The sequence below is a fragment of the Platalea leucorodia genome (genome assembly GCF_965183815.1).
Source record: "Platalea leucorodia genome assembly, chromosome: 6".
Classification (NCBI taxonomy): Eukaryota; Metazoa; Chordata; class Aves; order Pelecaniformes; family Threskiornithidae; genus Platalea; species Platalea leucorodia.
The window spans coordinates 33,525,125-33,542,980 of record NC_138828.1 but is presented as its reverse complement, the minus strand read 5'-3'; the positions used below and the strand labels follow the sequence as shown (position 1 = coordinate 33,542,980).

At 47.7% G+C, this 17,856-nt stretch overlaps 1 protein-coding gene across 2 annotated transcripts in view; it reads right to left on the bottom strand.

Annotated features, from left to right (window-relative positions):
- Positions 1 to 10,085: 10,085 nt before the first annotated feature.
- UNC5C (unc-5 netrin receptor C) overlaps positions 10,086 to 17,856 on the bottom strand; it is a gene marked incomplete at both ends in the record, with an annotated part of 264,769 nt that continues 256,998 nt past the window's right edge. For both annotated transcript variants that reach the window (XM_082315446.1, XM_082315447.1), the window contains 4 exons: positions 10,086 to 10,251; positions 10,481 to 10,659; positions 14,659 to 14,823; positions 15,059 to 15,208. In XM_082315446.1, coding sequence (XP_082171572.1) covers positions 10,086 to 10,251; positions 10,481 to 10,659; positions 14,659 to 14,823; positions 15,059 to 15,208 — 660 coding nt within the window. The remainder of the gene's footprint in view (positions 10,252 to 10,480; positions 10,660 to 14,658; positions 14,824 to 15,058; positions 15,209 to 17,856) is intronic.

The window sequence follows — 17,856 nt, the reverse complement described above, 5'->3', positions numbered from 1 at the left end:
AGAACCAGTGCCTTATTAAACCTGTAAATACTGTAATTAGAAAACCTGGGGAACAAACTGTTACATTGTATTTGTTCAGATTGTATATGGTTGTTTTAACATTCCCCCAAATAAAACTGTTTCCATCTCTCCATGAAAGAGATTGCTTTTACTTCTATTTACTTTTCATGTGCTTGAAAAGCACTGCCTTTGGTTTTCATTTCCCTGGCTAGATTATTTTGACCATGCCTCATTTTATTTATTTATTAAGATTTTTCCTCTGAGCAAACAAGTAAACAGTAAGATGTTGCATATGCTTCCACTGGCATAAAAAAGCATCACCCCTTTCACAACTCAGTGAAGAGAGAAATAGTAATTAAAATCGTGTTATCACTAATAGAGCAGTCACTCGCATTTGGTGGCTGATTATGTAAATCTATAGAAATTTGGCATTCGCATAATATTTTTGTGAGGGCCCCCCTTCCCTTCTTTCCCCCACATATTTATGAATTGCGATTACTATTTTTAATAGCACAGGAGGCACAGGAGGTAATCTGTGCACAGACTGAAGCTAGATTTCCCAGCCTCGTGCTTCGGGAGAAAAAAAGTTACAGCCTACATACACCGCATCAACTGAAACATGGCATTGCTTAGTGCTGAGAGACAGCGAAGCGTATGTATCTATCTCTACATACATAGAGATATTTGTATGCATTTGTATTTACGGCCTGAGCTCTCTTCTCGTTCTGCAGTGCCATGTTGCAGCATGCAGCTCGGCGTTTCCTAATATGTAATTACCTTGCTGGTTATTTTCAAAGACGTGTGTAAACAGCATTTTTCCCTTGAGCCGCATCTTGCCGGTGACTAACACAGCCCCTGCAGCCCTCCTGCTTTGCCCCGGGCTGTCTGCCATCAGCAGGGGAGCATTCTGGTTATTCTCCAGCAGCATTTCCACAGTCCCTTGGCCAGGCCTCATCTAGGCGGGAAAGCCCTGTGCTTGCTGCACGTTGTCCTTGGCATGTCACTGTATGCAGTGTTTTGGGGCTGTTTCTGCTCCCCTTGGCTGCACAGTGCTGGAGGCGATCTGGTGCTCTAGCACAGCCCATCTGGGCTGCACCTTCTCCAGGATGTCGCTGAGATAGGTGTTTCTGCAGCTGCCTTCTGTTCCTTTGCTTTTCCCCCTGACTTTCTAGGTATGGCTTTTTGGGGCAGTCCTAGGCTCTGTTCTCATTTTCTTTCCTCTCCACGTTGCTAGGCTTAGCTACCTGTATCTTCTGCAGCTGCAGGTGATGCCGGGACTGTTTCGCTTCCATTCACGGTTGGCAGTCATGCTACTGTCCCCTGCCAAAACCGGAGCTCTGCTTCGTTGTGAAGCACACTGAACCGTGCCTTTTACTACCTGGGAAGGAGAGTTGCAGTCCCAACTTCACATGCAGAAACAGCGGAGCAGATGCTTCCAGAAGTCTCAGGAAGAACAACTAGAGGTGAGGTACCTGAAGAAAAAGTCCCTGAAGATAAGGAGGGAACTGCCTGGCCAATGCAAAGACTGCAGGCTGCAGCAGATCCAACCCACAAGGCTGCCAGAAACCAAAGGAAACTTGAGTTCGGCAATACACGTAGACAGGGTGAGAATAGTGGGCTGGACAGAAAAGAGCTTGTCTACTGTGAAAGCTGTATATGGAAAGGCAAAACTGGAAGAGAAGGCAGAGAGACACCAGGAAATGTAAAAGCAGCAACTGTGTCCAAAGCGGGCATCTTAGTTTTAGAGAAACCAGCCCTGCCTGCAGCTCAGCTCTCTTTAGCTGCGGGACCACACGGTGGCCAAAGTTCCCACTGAAGAAGTTATGCCTCATGTCCCTTGGGATACAGGTTCTCCATTCACATCATAGCTCCAAGTCCTCTTCATACGTAATCTACCTCTTCCTATTACAGAGAAGATAATCATAAAAGAAAAAAATGAATAGTTCTTCCTTCATGTTGCCAAAGGTCCAGTGGCTTTTGGATGGAGTAAACCTGACACTGGGGCTTGGCCGCAGCTCTGTGCCATGCTCGATGTACTTGAGCAATGCCCAGTATTTCATCCGGACTCAGGGTGGCAGGTCTTGGCTCAGTAACCTGCCAGTCCTGCCAGTCCCCAGCTCCGTCCCCAATAGCCGCAAGGGCCCTCTGCATAAGCTGGTACTGTGGGGCTGCCTGTGCCCGGCCTCCTGTGAAGAATTACTGCCCGTTAAGCACAAATAAATTACAGGAGCCAATGAGTAGAGACTGCCCACATCCCATTTTTAGCAGAGAAACGGAGGAGCCTTGTGTTAGCGATGCCCTTCATTGCAGAGTGAAAAAGCCAGCGGTGTCCCGTGCTTAGGGAGGACAGCTTGAGCAGTTGTCTGCTGCCTGCCATGTAGTTTGCGTTAAGACTTGCAATGGGAGGAGAATAAAATAAAGCTACCTTACACCTTGGGAAAAGCTTTCTGTAATCCAAGCATACAGGGGACAGGTTTTTAAAGGTCTGCCCTTTTCCAGCTGGACTGGAGGGTCTTGCAAACCTGGCAAATGCACTTGTTGCCATGTTCTCGGCTTTTGGGCTGTTTGCCATGTTTGGCTTTGTATGCTGTCGGAGTGCTTCTGCTTTGACTTAACCTTGACTTGCCTCTTGCAGGGAGAGCTGCTGAGTGAGCACACTGGGTGGCTGCGCTGGCAGGCTGTGGGTCTGGCATAGTAGATGGCAAGGGCTGAGCATTCCTCTGCACAGGCCAGCAGGAGAGCCTGAGGGCTGGCAGGCAGCCCTGCACCCCCAGGGGAGGGGATGGGATGGGATGGATGGGATGGTGCTGCTCCCAGCCCTGTATTGCCTCCATCATGGGCAGCATGAGCTCCTGAGCCCTGGGGTGACCCGCTGACAAGGGTCTGGCTGTAAAAGACAACTGTTTTCCCACCACCCCCCCACTCCTCAGCTGGGAGAAACAGCCATGCTGGGGAATTGCCTCTTGCACCGCCTGAAACCAGAGCATAATACTGAGGCTGGTGAGAAACAGCCACTATCTCTGACAGCGGGGGGCAGGTGTGAGAAGGGTGAACTTCAGTGCTTGGGCATTTTATCCACCTGGCCAAATCGGACATAAGCAGGTATTGCTGGACAAAATCACCTTGCCCAAGCAGTGTTTAGTTTGCCTCCCAGGCATCTGCGACAAGCCCAGTGGGCTGCTCCCCTCCCTAACAGAAAGGCTGGATGCGGGGAGGGGAGCCGAGCTCAGCAGCTGAGGATGTGTTTTCTTGCCTGTTGCTTTTCTCCACCTTTCACTGTGGCCACGAAACGCAAACCCCAGGAAAATTGTCTGGGGTGAATCGTCCCATAGCTGCTGGGGTAAAACCCCATGGGGAGGGAGAGGTGTGAGGATTTATGAAGTGCAACGAAACAGCCTGCATGGGCTCATGGATGTCACGAATGGTGTCTTACGAGGGAGACTACATCACAAGGAGTTCTCATGTGCAGGTACATTTCTTTTGAGCAGATTTTTTTCTTTTAAAAAGGAAACTTAATAAAAGGCTCCTCTTTCCTTCCAAGCTTCCAGGAACTAAACAATTGAACACAAGGTAGTGGTGGTGGTTTGTTGTTTTGTTTTTTTTTTTTTTTTTTTTTTTTCCAGTTGCTTATAAATATAATTTATTACCTGTTTAAAAATTCTTTCTTACACTTTGTACATGTCAGGCTGACAGAATAAATGCAGGCATTTACAAACAGAGGGAAGGAGAAAAAGGGAGGGGGGTAAGAGGCACACTCAGAACTAGTAAACCACACCTCCACTGTACAGCAATACAAATAATGCAATGGCTAGCACTTCTCTGGTATTAAGTCAGTTTTTAGAAAAGGAATTGCATAGAAGATACAGCGATAGGGAAATCAAAACGAAAATAGTTGTCCAGATCTGAATAGCAAAGAAAACGAACCCTGGTAGAGCTGAGACATGGGAAGAGGAGGGAGAAATGCAATAAACCCTCTCGGCCTGGGTCACACAGATGTTTCATTTCCTATGGGCCCTCCTTCTTTGCTTTAGAAAGGTACCAACCGTACCATCTTCATGTTTTTTTTTTTCTTTTTTTACTCCTCAACATTAACAGACAGAACATGTGTTAGCAAAAAAGTCCACTACACAGATGTGCCCAAACGGTAATGCCAGGTAATGCCATAACTTCTCTGTCTCAGCTGTGTTACGCGCCCTGCTTCAAAGTAGGTTATTGGCTCACGGCTCGGGGGGGGGGGTTTTGCAAGGTGTTTTGCAAGATCTATGGGAGAAGAGTGGTTTGCTTCTCCTTCTTTCTAATTTTTACTTTCCAGACTGATTTTGCTTTTTATTCGTATTGGTTAAGCTCCCAAATTTACTGGCAAGCCGTAGCAAGAGCCAGCTGGCAGCAGCCAAAGAAGCTCTCGGGGCCGCGCGAGCTATTCTCATCTAGGGGCTATTGTCCCACCAGCTGCAAGGCGGCAGCTGGAGAACCGAGCGCCAGTGCTCAGAGAGCCACCTCACCGCTGCGGGGGGGCCCGGCCTGATCACAGCCCGCTGCTTCACGGGCAGCGAGAAGCGACTCGCGTGCCATGGCATGGGATGCTTTTGGAGACAAGGGCAGGCCCAGGGTTCAGCACATGTAGCAATTAATTTCTTTGTAAGCAGTCGAGGAGACTGAACCACTATTAAATACATTTAACCAGAAAATCACAGAAAATGTGAAATACCTATTCAGTGACACAGGTTTGTGGGAACTCTGGATTATCATTGCTTTTTTGTACAGGCAGAGCTTATCAAAGGACTTTCAGATAAAGGGATTTTCGGATTTCAGGGAGCAGGTGCCAAGCTTGAAAGACAAGTAAGTAAATAAACTAAATGCTCCTATTTCAGGCGAGGAACTTGACCTACCGAACTTGAGGGCTCATTTCTGTGGCTTTGGTTCAAGTCCAACTTGAGTTCCTTGCCAGTTTCTACTCTGTTGGCTCTCGATGTACTGTCTATTTGACCTTGCAGTGATGATACAGCACTGAATTTTGACCTTCAGCTTCCCAAGCAAAAGTTGGTCATAAGTGGATGCCCACAACTAATATCAGAGCTAAAAGCCTCCAGCAGTAGGTGTCCTTTATTGTCTCCTGTCTGTATATGTATATATATGCGCACACACTTTGCGTTTCTGTTAAATTCCCACTTCACAGGATGTCTGAGATACGTGCTTCAGCATTTAAAAATCTGCAGTGCAGCTCATTTTATGAACTCAAGGTTTCACACACAAGCTAGGAATGGATTGTGGTGGTGACCCCAAAGTCAATACCTCATTGGAGCCCTTGTGGGAGAAGGGCCAAAGGTTTAGTTTTCATTCACAAACCGCTCCCATCTTTGCACCGCCTGATATTAAGCAAGCCAGCCTGCAAACAATTAGTTACTTCGTGGCCAGACAAGAGCCACAGTAATACCTGAAAAGACTTCTGGATGCTCAGTAAGATAGTTTACAAAGTGCCCTGGACACGAGATTAAAAAAACCCAACCTCAACAGTATCATCTTGTTCAAAATTAGCCTCAGAGCTGTGGTAACTACTTGGCCAGAGCATACCATGGTCTAAGGGCCCCCCCACCCCTCCCTTCCCCATACCCCCCACCCCCTTGAACAAGAAGAAAAGGAGAACCAAAAAGAAACTAGTTTAGGTAGCAATACGAGACATTAGGACACTGTCCACAATGATGGGCTTACAGCATGTAAATACATTTATTCTCTATGTAAGCAACAGAAATGGCAAGAAACCCAAGGAACAGACATGTTTTGCTCTGTGGGCATCCCAGACTCCAACATGTCTCATGAGTGTCTGCATTTCTGCCAGCGATACGGAAAAAAAGTCTCAGTCTCGCATGGAAGCAAATCTTGACTCAAGAGACCCTCACTGCCTCAAACCTTTTGCGATTAAGTAAAACAGCACTTAGGCCTTGCACTGCTTAGCGAGATACAGTAGATCGGCTGTGATCAGAAAATTCAGAAAAAAAAACCCCAAACAAACCCCAAAATTACCCTATACACTGACAGCCACCTCTACAAGAACACAACACAAGAAGAACTGAAGAAAAATCAGGTGAAAAGGACTGTCTCCGATAGTGTTTCTTACTTGGAAATTAAAGGTTTTCCTTGAAGTCAGTAGATATTTTATGTATATTTATATAACATATATATATTATTTATAGCACTAGCAATCAATGTGTAATGAAGAGATGGCGTGAAGAGCAGCAAAACTGCTACAGCACGTAGCTGAAGGTGGACAACTAAAAGGATAAGCATTTAAAAAAGCAGTAATAACTGGAGGATAAGAAGCCTGCAGCCTTTTTTTTTTTTTTTTTTTAAAGTAGATGTGCTTACCTGACATAAAATGTTACAATAACTCTTAAGAGTCGGTTCTGTCTGCCAAACTTATTTGCCATTTTTCAAGAGCTGCCCCATGGGAAAGCCTTTTCCTGAGCGATGTTGCTCGCCGCGGCGGCGGCGTGTTGGAGCCGGGGCTCAGCCCCACGAGATGGCACTGTGTCCACGCAATGCAGGCAGAGGGACCGCTGCTGGTTTTCCTCCCACCAAAAACGATATCCCGAGCGGATCTGGCCACCCTTGCCTCCCACCCTCCCTCCTTGGGGCAGCAGGATGGGGAAGCTGAGGGGTGTGCACCACTGGCCGGTCCCAGAGCCCTCTCCCCAGCCGTACGGCCTGCCAGGGTGGTACCCCTAGAAAAAAGAAAAAACTGTGAGCAAAATTAATGCAGGGGGAGCGTCAGGTGAGGTGGGAGCTGCTGCAAGCAGCGGTGGCAAAGCATAAGTGTGGAGCTGCTGGGCCGAGGTGTGGCTCTACGGAGGAGACAGAGAAACCATCCAGCCTGTGAGTGCAGTGGGCGAGGGAAGGTTTCTGAGCAGCCAGGGTGGAAGAAGAGCAGCTTCACCTCCTAGCAACAGCGATGCCGCTGCCCTAGTGATGTACTTGACCACCATCTACCCCTGTGGATGCTCCTCTTAGTCAGAGCATGCCTTTTCCTCTCAGCAAATCCCCTTCACAGCGATGCTGTAAAAGGAAAACGCCCCAGAATATTTTAAGAAAGTTGCTCATTTTTCTTGAAGGAGGCATCGGGGGGTAGGTCAGAGAGCTGGCAAAAGGAGCATCGAGTCGTAGCGATACAGATAACTACGATGCTTTCTGGCAAGGCCCTGGTGACAAGGGTGCATATGCTGCCCACCTAGCAAAAGCTGAGAGCCGCAGTACCAGTGAGCCTGGGCACCAGCTAACAAAGACTGAGCTGAAGAGGGAAGAGGGCTGAAGGACAGTTCAGCTCATCCACCTGCCTTGGAAGAGGAGTCACGCAGGAAGAACATGCGGGAAGGCGGAAGAAACACGAACTGAGTACAACTGGTTACACCTGAAGATGGCACAGGAGGGAGAAAAGCTGAGATGTATCTTTAAGAGCCATTTTAGAGTTCCAAGGTGAGTAAAAATTGTAGAGAAAGGGCAGAGCTGGAAGCCCCAGTCAAAGCCTCCTGAAGTTGAAAGCAAGATTTCCATTAGCATTGTAATGGGCTGCATCAGATGCCCACGGTGAAAAAGAAGATGGTTGTTTGTGGAAAGGATGCCCTTGCCATCTCTACATTCAGAGGCGGTGAGGCTTATACAGGCAAAATGCAGACAGATGTTGAAAGTTAAAGTGTATGTCCTCTGGTCTCCAGTTTTGACTGAAATGCTGGTTTGCAAACTGCTAGGTTGCCTCTTATGAGGAAGGGAGGGCTTTGCGATCGTTGCCCAGCAGTCAGTCAAAACCCCACTGGTGTCAGGGAGCTGAGAAATTAAAAACAAAAAGTCCCAAGCCTATGGAAATGTCAAAGGGGAAAAAGGTCAGACAAAATTTTCCTTTTGTTTTGACCAATGACATTTTCAAAGTTACCTTTACAGGCACAATCTGGAAAGCCTTCGGGAAAAACAAAACCAAAAACACAAAAGAAAACAAACCAACTCCAGTCTCGGGAAGCAGATGAAGCGGGAATATGTGCGTGGGCAGGGGCATGCGCATGTGCACAACAGCAATAACCAGGGCCTGGCTAGAAACCTGAAGCGGCCGGGCTGGGGAAGAAAGCCGCCTTTGCACCAGAAGTAGAGGACACACAAACCTGGCAGTAAAACTACCGTGATCCTATGTGCTGTCGTGTACCAAAGAGTCGGTCTTTTCACTGAGCAGAAAATAAAATATATTTGCAGTGACAACCGAAGAAGCGAGAGTTCGCTCCTTTTGCCAAGTTCCCACTTCACCTGTTTGTGGTGGCCGAGAGGGACAAACGTCCCCCGTTCAGCCAGTGAGGACCTGGCGCAGCGCAGGCAGCAGCACAGCGCAGTGCAGGCAGCAAACTGCAGTACACGGGATTTCAACTTCACCACTCCACCACCCTACGCTGGCCCAGGCAGCAGAGGCTTCCCTGGCTGCAGCAAGCTCAGGAAGAGCAGCAGAGATCTGCTGAGTGCACCTCACCCAGAAATGAACCAGTAGATGACTCCCAGTAGCCCTGACCACTGCAAATGGTAGGGTGGGTTTCAGTAAGAGTGAGTACCTGCGGCTCCATGGGAAGCTCATGGGAGCTGCTGGCTCTCAGACCTCTTCAAAGCAAAGCAAGACATATGGAGGCCCACATTGGATGCACAAATCAAGTGGTCAACGTCAGTGCCTCCACGTGCTTGCACCCGTGCTCCGGAACCAGTGGGCTACACGTATTTGGACTGGGAGGCCGTTATTGGTTCACAGCCACCTCGGGACAGGACTGCTTCTTGGAGCAACCTGGAGACACCAAGGTGGTACAAAACATCCCATGGAGTGGTGCTGGGTTGGATCCTTGGTGCAGATCAGTGACTTCAGTGGAGCATCACCAGTTTACACCACCTTTGCACTGGGCATGAAGCATAGCAATGCTAAGATGAGGTGAGCAACCCTTGTGGGCTAGCAGAGGGCTTTGGAGGAGGAGTACGAAGGCTGGAGAAGGGAAGGACAGACAGCATACAGAGGGACACATCTTAGAAGACCTTCAGGGAGGGGACAACAGGTTCCATAAAACCAAGAATGATTCATTCTGCTGCTGACAAAATTAGAAATAAAGTAATAATGGTAATAATAATAATAATTAATAATAATAATAATAATAATCCTTGCTCTAGATACTAATTAGTAAATAATTATCATAGCAACTTCTCTTTTTTTTTTTTTTCTGGGTTTCTTTTTTTGCCCCCTAACCACTCTGAATTGCATATCCAGCCCCCTCATATCAGAAAGGGGTGGAAAGGGTGTTGTTACATTGTGAACTGAAAATTTACTCCGATCCTACATTCCCCACTGTCCTACAGCTATTCTCAGGCTCAGTGGGTCTGCCTTGGGGAAGGAAAGGGACATTACGTGTGTTCCTGCTTAGCACCCAGAGTACCTGCTTTCCAGATGCACACCTCTTAAACTCTGATTTTCTTGGTTTGTTTTTTTTTTTTTTACAAGTAGGTCTAGGAAACAGAACAATGACAGGAGGACCATTGTGAGACAATCAATGTGCAGAATTGTAGCCAAAATCTGAATTCACTAGAAACCAATAAGCTGAAATAGCCACAACCAACTGTCCATAGCCTTGTCTAGAATGGCTTTAAACAAAAAATATAAAGAGCCATGGACAGTCTCCTTACCCCTGTCCAGAATTTGATGTAAACAACATCCATAGAAACTGGGATTGTTAAGAAAGTTTATCCATATATCTGGATAGCAATAAAAAGCGTTTCCTAGGAAACTGTAAAATCCTGTACCAAGCAGTGTACAGCCAAGCCGAGAGGAACATTAGGTTGATTTATATTTTCAAGGTACAACTTTGCATGATTTCTTTTAGATCCTGTGATAATGTACAAGGAGAGCACGTGTGAAGGTCAGGGCTGGTTTTTTTTTTTTCTTTTTGTTTGTTTGCTTGCTTTCTTCTCTCAAATGTCTCTTGTGTAACTCATTGGTCTGGGTTTTCATTTCAATTCTTGTTTGTAATAACAGGGCATTACCGCTCCCTGCGTCTGTCCTTCCTGTTCACGCCAAGGCTGCATCAGTAATTTCCTTCTGCTGCCAAAGACACAACAGTTTCGTGTCTTCCCATTTCCTCAAGAACCGCTGCCAGCATGCTCAGGTTGCCGTCAGGGAAATTCTGGGCTTCCCAGAGATCCAGGATCACCCCGGTAGGACTCGATTTCGTAGCAAAATAATTTAGGTACCTGCAACAAGCCAAAAGGAAACTTGTTTTTTGAGCTGCATGAAGGCTACCTGAATTTATATGATTTCAGCTGATCCCCATTGCTGACGCTGTCAAGGTGCTCATCTCCTGTGCAGTCAGTCTGACCGGTCTGTAGACACATCTGCTGTCATTCATCTTCCCCCGGACCCTTTTGCACAGCCCTCCCGGGGGGCTTCGCCACCCGACCACACATAGGCAGCCCCGCTCACCTGTCCAGTTTCAGCTTGTGGGCCAGCATCCGCCAGTCGTGGCCCCTGGTCTGGGGCGCATCCAGGCTGCTGCACAGCTTCTGCCTTATCGGGAGCGGGATGCTGAAAGCGCTGGGCCCTACTATGGTGGTGATGGTGCCTGCTGAGTCTAGGGGAGGATAATCGATGCCAGTAGGTTCCTGAGGTTGGAAAGAAAGCAAAAAAATGTAAAAATACAGCAGTTTTGTTACTGAGTGCAGAGATGATTGCAGAAGTGCATCCTCTGAGTCTCAGTGCTTTTACTTGCATTAGAGGGGAGCAGCCCTCTGCTAATCAAGCATTTATGTTAGTCAGCTGAAAAAGAGAAATATTTATAAATGACTTTGGGTAGACAGCAGATTTTTTTTTTCTTTTCTTTTTTTTTTTTTGAGAGTGAAGATTACTATAGCTGGACAAAATTGAGCCCAGCTTAATTAATCACTTACTGGAAATAAAGAAAGATCAGGCACTTCGACACATACCAGAGCAAATTGCTGCTACTAGGGCAGAACAGGGCTTTCCTGGCTTGGCTGGCCGGAACCCCTTCCCGGCAGCCTCCCAAGCCCCCCACCAGAGCCAGCACCAGGCTCATGCTGCTGACATCCCTTTGACAGCAGCCGTGCTCTCCAAAGCCTCTGATGCCAGGCAGACCATGGAGAGATGGTTAATACCGGCCCAGGCACAAGCTGATCCCTGATTTTCATGTGGCTTTAACTCTGTGCTGGAGATAGATGGAGCGTGTGTGCTCTGGGATGGGGGTGGCCATTGCCCTCCTCCCCAAGATGAGCACTGCTCTCAAAGGCGGTGGCAGCAGTCTTTCAAGGGAAAAGTCATCTCCAAAGCCAGCCTGTCCCCTGTGGGTACAGGGCGACGTTCTCTGATGCGATCCTCCCAGCTGGGAGGCTCCCAATGACACAGTTGTAATGTGGCCCTGCTGGGAATAACAAGCGGTTGGTTCTTCTGGGCAAGGATTTTATCTCTACCTTGGCCTGGAAGGATTTAGCATCCACAGGCAGGTAGACAGAGAGGCTCAGTAGCTGGTAGGACAAAGGTAGTTGGTCAATTTGGATGGTTGGGTTTGCTTAGGAACAATGAGGTCCTGCAGGGCAGCTGAAAGCCTCGCCAAACCCCGTCGACGCTGACTGGCTGCCCAACCATGCAGCAGCCACACTCCTCCCATGCACAGCACTTGTCACCTCCACCTACCAAAGCACGTGACGGAAAAAGCGGCAAGCAGGGCTGGGTCTCCTTTCATGCCTCTCACTCGCCTTCTCAATTGCTATTCTTTGCACATGACAGGCCTGAGGCCAGGCTGGCCGAAATGGGGGAGCTGCTTCATCTCTGCCTCTGCCCAAGTACAGCCCTGGGCAGCCAGAAACATCCATGCAAAAGACTGGTCGTTAAATGTCAATTTGTTTGCTCCTCTGTGAGATGCCTTGTTGCTTTGTGTCAAACTGGCTGCTGAGAAGGCCCTCTAAATCCTGAAATTGTCTCAAAACCAAGCAACGCCTGGTTTAACCTGCCATCGCAAATCCCCTAGGAAGCTTGCTGGAGACACTCACAGTCACACGCAGTCTTTGGTTTCCCCCTCAAAAAAGTACGCAGAGTTGGAAAGGGGAGATCCAGTATCCGTGAACAGAATTAAACCTCTTTTGCCTCCACTCTTTTATTCACAGCAATTAATTCTCTTCCACTCTATAAATATGCCTTTTTTTGCCCTTTTTTTTTTTTTTTTTTTTTAAATAAATGGCACTTTAGGCAATCAGTGAAATTTCTAACCAAGGAAGGTTTATGCCACACTGTAATGTCTTCAGTTAACATGCCCAAAGCAGTGCCGAATGCGGTATTCCTACTTGGGTGCCAAGGCCCTGCATCACAGACTGGCCACCCCAACCCCACTGCTTCAGGCAACAACCTACTGTCCTCTAGCTGCCTGGCAGCAGGGGCTGCCCGGGAGCGCGCAAAACGCCTTGTATGCCACCGCTGCTGCCTGCAGGCTCACCCCCGCTGGCAGGCCAGAAGTGGCTGTAGAGCGGTGACCGGTGGCATCGCAGACAGACAAACTTTCCTTTTATTCTGGGCCAAGGGATGCAAGTGACACATTGAGGCAGCGCTGCCCTGGCTCTGGAGGTGGCCTGCTGCCCCAGGTGCGTCAGGACGGCTGCAGAGGGAGTCCACGTATCCACGGCAGTACCCTGGGGCTCTTTCAGGTGAGTACCGACAGCACAAGATAAAAAGGGGGCTTCAAAAACAAACAGTGGGAGACCTTTATCTCACTCTTCCTCTTGCCTCACAAATTTCCATGTTTTGGCACTCATTGCATTTGTATTTTGAAAGTCCCAGTGGAATACACTATGTAAAACCAGAATAAGACAGTTTAATCTGCAGAAGTTTTACATCCTTTACAGGGGACAAAAAAGAAAGTCCATAAAGGGAGGATGCAGGAAACTGTGTTACTGTATTTTTACCAGAGGGTGACAGGGACAGAGGGAGATCCAGCAACAAAGAAAGGCATCAGCATGGTCCTGCAATGCCTAACCACTAGCTGCCGGCCTCCCCCACAAGATGGGAATAACATGTGCAATTTGAAATCACCAGAAGCAAACCAATCCAGACACCATCTGAAAGCAGAGACCAAAACACACCCTTACATGACCTAGTTAGTCACCAGAAGAAAGTGTGAGGAACCATAGCTAAGGTTTCCTGATGCCTGGTCTGATGTCTTTATCACAACCACCCCTTTCTCTTATGCCTCTACAGGCATACACATCGGTTTCCAGGTTGCTGTTATTACACTTCCAGGTAACTTTTGTCATCAAACCAGCTGAGTTTTAGGGTTTTTTTTCTAGTAACAAAGTTGACACAACCCTGTATGTCAGCCCTTAGCAGCCCAAGATCCTCCTGCCCCTCACTTGGGCTCAGGAACATCACTACATGTCAACCAGGAGGAGCAATTTTGCAGCAGGCAGCCTTGATAGCGGCGGTATTATTCCCTCCCTCTATTCATCCCTGATGGATGGGATCACAGCACAAGACAAGAATATTATCCTGTTCCCTCTGAATCCATTACCAGGCCCTATTACACACAAGCAGCTGAAGATGATTATAGTGTATACTTGCATTTCATTAAAGTTACTCTCAGTTCTTTCTCTTCTCTGTGAGGTTAAATTAGAGATTACCTCAATGCAGCACTTATTACAATAATTGTTTATGATACTTGTTTTACCATCTGTCTTTAATGCTGTGTAGTCCCCAGCTGAATATGTAACTTTACATCCAATAACCAAGCAGATGTTATGGGTAATGGCGCACACCACCAGCACCCTACAGCACAAGTAACTTTTGTTTGTGGTCTCCCAGCCCTTCCCCAAGTCAGCCAGCAGTGATTGCTGCCCAGAAGCCTGTTCTTCGTAGCCACCGAGGGTACCAGGCACAAAAGCCACCAGCACAGTCATTGAAGTCAATGCCACTTCACATTTGAACATGTCGCTTGGTCTCAGCCCTAAGCTTGACTGCCCCAAGGAGCGAAAATTCTCCAGGTGCTACGTAGCATAAGCAAAGATGTTCCAAAACTTATGACCATTTTTCTACTGGAAAATGTCAGCTGTCAAAAGAAAAATTGTCAAACATAATATTCAGGATTTGTGGCAGTAGCAAAATCTGATGAGAAAAGTCTATTGCAACTAGACCATCTGATACTCTCTCTTGCACAGCAGTTACTACGTAGGATCAGAGTGGAGTGGCTCATGCAAACATATGGCAACGACATTTTCCTGTTCTCCTTCCTCCCTCTCCAGGGAAATGGCAGGCATGATGGTCTTGTGGACTGCCAGGAAACAGAACCATGCAGTGCTTTGCGAGATGCGTTAGGGAGTGGTAGGCAAAGAGCTCCTCCACACAGACACAGAAAGGTGGCTCTAGCAGGGAGACCATAGCTGCCCTCCTCCCTCCCTTGAAGGGGGGATGCTCCCTTCCAGATGAAAGAAACTAAGGGAAAATGCAACAGGAGATACAAAGAAATTACTTAATCCATCCCTTATGTCCATGCCAGCAGTCAGGAGGAAAATGGGAAGCACTAAACAAGTAGCAATGGGAAAGCATATACCTCCTTAGCCCTCCTATGTTCCTGCAGTCAGATAAAGTGCACTGATGTCATTTACCTCTGAGACGGAGCAGTTGAGCTGGAAGATCTGCCCTTCTCCTTCGACCTGCCGCACGCAGAGTTTGCACACCAGCTCCAGGGTATTCAGGCTGAACCTTTCCAGTGTGAAGGTACAGTGCAGGTTCCTCTGGCATCCACTCCAGATGTGGTAAAAGGGAATCTCCTGCAAGAAAAAAGCAAAAAAAAGTATAGTAAGGGAGGGATATGGGATCAGGGCACGGATGCCATATGACCAGGGACCATGGGCTCCATGCTGCTGTCACTGCAAATGGTCCAGGGAAAAAAATGTCCATGGCACTGCAGCCTGGCACCGAGTGTTTTTCCAACACCCCTGTGTGTCATTGTATTTCTTTAAGCCTCACTGCTAGGATCCAATGTGAATGGTTTGTGCTGCTCACCTGGTATTTAGCCAGCAGTTTGCTCTTCCAGAGAGAGTGGGCAATGTCATGAATGGACAGGCGGAGGTTGTGGGTGCTTCCCTTAAAATGCAAAGCTTTGGGTTCCTCCAAAAGCTGCCCACCCATCTGCTGCTCTAGCTGGAGGACCTCCTGCAGTATGGTGATAACAAGAAGAAAGCAGTCAGGTTTTATCAAGACAGCACACTGGTCTTCTGATTCCTCAAGATCAACTGCTGTAGATGCTGTAATTTGTATAATACAGAAAAAAAATGCACAGGCATTGCACAGACTTGTGTTTCCCTGTGAACTGGAATTGCACTAGTGGATCTGAGTATAACGCCCTCACCCTCATCATACAGCAGCAGCCCAGCAGGGATGCAGGCAGCCATGTCTCCTTTGGGAGACACAGCGTTATCTGACATGTCCTATAAGCAGAAAGCTTAATTGTATGCAGTTGTATTGAATGCAAAGACTTTGCATACAGGTACTCTTCGAATACTGAAATATATCATTCTTCATCGCTCACCAAACTGGACATGTAATGGTAGCTTTACTATTTTGCTTTTGGAAGCTCTTATTTGCATAGGTCCGGTTGATATGGGACCTGTGCATACTGCTGGTCCTTTAGCTTGCAGCCTCCTGGCAAACTGCTCCATGACAGAGTGGTACCAGAGATAGCAGATGCCTACTCTGAGACTAACTGTCAAGCAGGATGGTATCAAAACAAGAGCAAGACACTGTCATGAAGCATTTTTTACATATGAATACATAGGTTCAGGGTTACTGAAATATTGATCTTGTAATTAAAAGCTAGTAAGCCAAGAGTATGGTCATTTTCTGCAGCTAAAAATAAACATATGCCTGTAACTAATGAGACCACACTTGATCATTGCCTACAAACAGACTAATTGTAGTCCACACGGAAGAGGCAAGTACAAAGGCACCTACACGAGCCCCATTAGAAACCAACACCACCAAACTCAGTCATATTTAATTACAAGAGCCAACCAACCAACCTGTCTCACGCAGCCAAAGGCAATCATGCAGAGAGTGAGCACACTCAAGGAGTACGTGGGCAAATGAAACCAGGATGCTACCCCAGGCCAACTAAAGGAGCCTTCGTTTTAGCTAAGCACAAAACAAGCTACTCTTGATCACATTCAGGATCTAGTTAGCACAAAAGAAAAATCCCTATTCCTGGCGAGCCCAGCACCTGGCAGATACTGAAGCTAAAATGATGTTCGTTTATCAGCCATTAGAGGAAAAGAAACAAAATCAGGAAACCTTTTAGATTAAGGTTATGCCAATGAATCAGTTCCAGCTTCTTTCCAGTGCCCCCTAATTACCTCGTCAAGATGTCCAAAGAGCAATCGATAGTAATTATCTGATTACTATAGATCTTCATTATGTCCAAATTAGCTCCCTGGAAGGGCCAGAAGACGACTTGTGGCACTGCGTGAGCTAATTGCAGACGCCACCTCTCAGGCACGCAGGGCACGGGGGCCGAATGACCGCTCCTGCCTGTGCAGTGCCAGCCCTGGGAGCTGCACTACTGTGGGGAAAAACATTGCAGCGTGACGCTGCACCATCCCACCCACCAGATCTGGGTGTCTGGTTTCAATATCCCACTTTTGGTAACGACCCTTGGTCACTGTAGCCCCTCTACATGCTCCAACTGGCCACCACAGCAGGCCGTGCTTCTCCCATGCTGCTCAGCTAATTAATTCAGCATTAATTTGGAGCCATGATTTGCACAGCCCTTCAAACCTGCAGGCTGGCTCTAGCCATACGGCATTTTATTTAGAGCCGTGCTTATCCCGCTGGCTGGCGCCTCTATGCCCTCCTGAGCCAAAATCTGAGCTGCGCGTTGCTTGCCCCGTGCAAAGGTGGCTCTGGCCACCCTCCCCATCGCCTCTCACCACGCCTGTGAGCCGGGACTTATGCCCTTACGCTCTTCCTAGGAGAGGGAGCTGTGTAAGGCATTGCTCCATTGTCAGCACTACCAGGACAGCCACAACCTGTATTTGGAAAAGGCTTCCTCACTAACGGGGCACAAGCAAGCAACAGCGTTCAGCTGTTGCCTTTCTTCATTAGAAGAAAAAATATGCATTAAATAACTGAGAGAAGATCACATGCCTGTTGTGATTTTTTTTTTTTTTTTTTTTTGGAGGACAGTTACTGCGCAGCACGAGGCGTGTTGGGGGATGCCACCTCGCTACAGCCTGAAATCATTCACTTGCCCCTGGTGTGGGAGGTAGCCATTTCTGTGTGCCCGGCTGCTCAGCCCCCGCCGCGCTGCCATGCACAGCTCACACACCTCAATCTCAAAGCCATATGTGAATAAACAGATGAGAATAAAGCAGCTGGAATTCTTTATAGTTATGGTATTATTTTTTTTACAGCAGACTAGCTTGGGCTCAAAGTGCAAAAAAAATCAGTCTTAAAAAAAAGAGGCCAGTGCTCGAGGTCACAGCTACCCTTGCCCTTCCCCAAACAGCATTTTTGTGAGCATCCCATCCGAGTGCCTCCGGACTCTGCGGGCGGAGGATGCTGCATGCGTGATCAGTGCGGAGCCCACTCTGCTCCGCAGCCCCCAGGAACCCCGCCAAGCCCTCCCCACAATAACCAAGCCCTTATTGATGACAAGGCATTACATTTCCCTACTGTACTGCAGGTGCTGGCAGTTCAGCAGTGAGTGCTTACTCTGCACGATGAGAGAAAAAGCCTGCTGGATAAATACAGCACTGAGTTTTATACCGCAACTGCTTGTCTTCCTTTGGTGGCTGTTAGGACACATT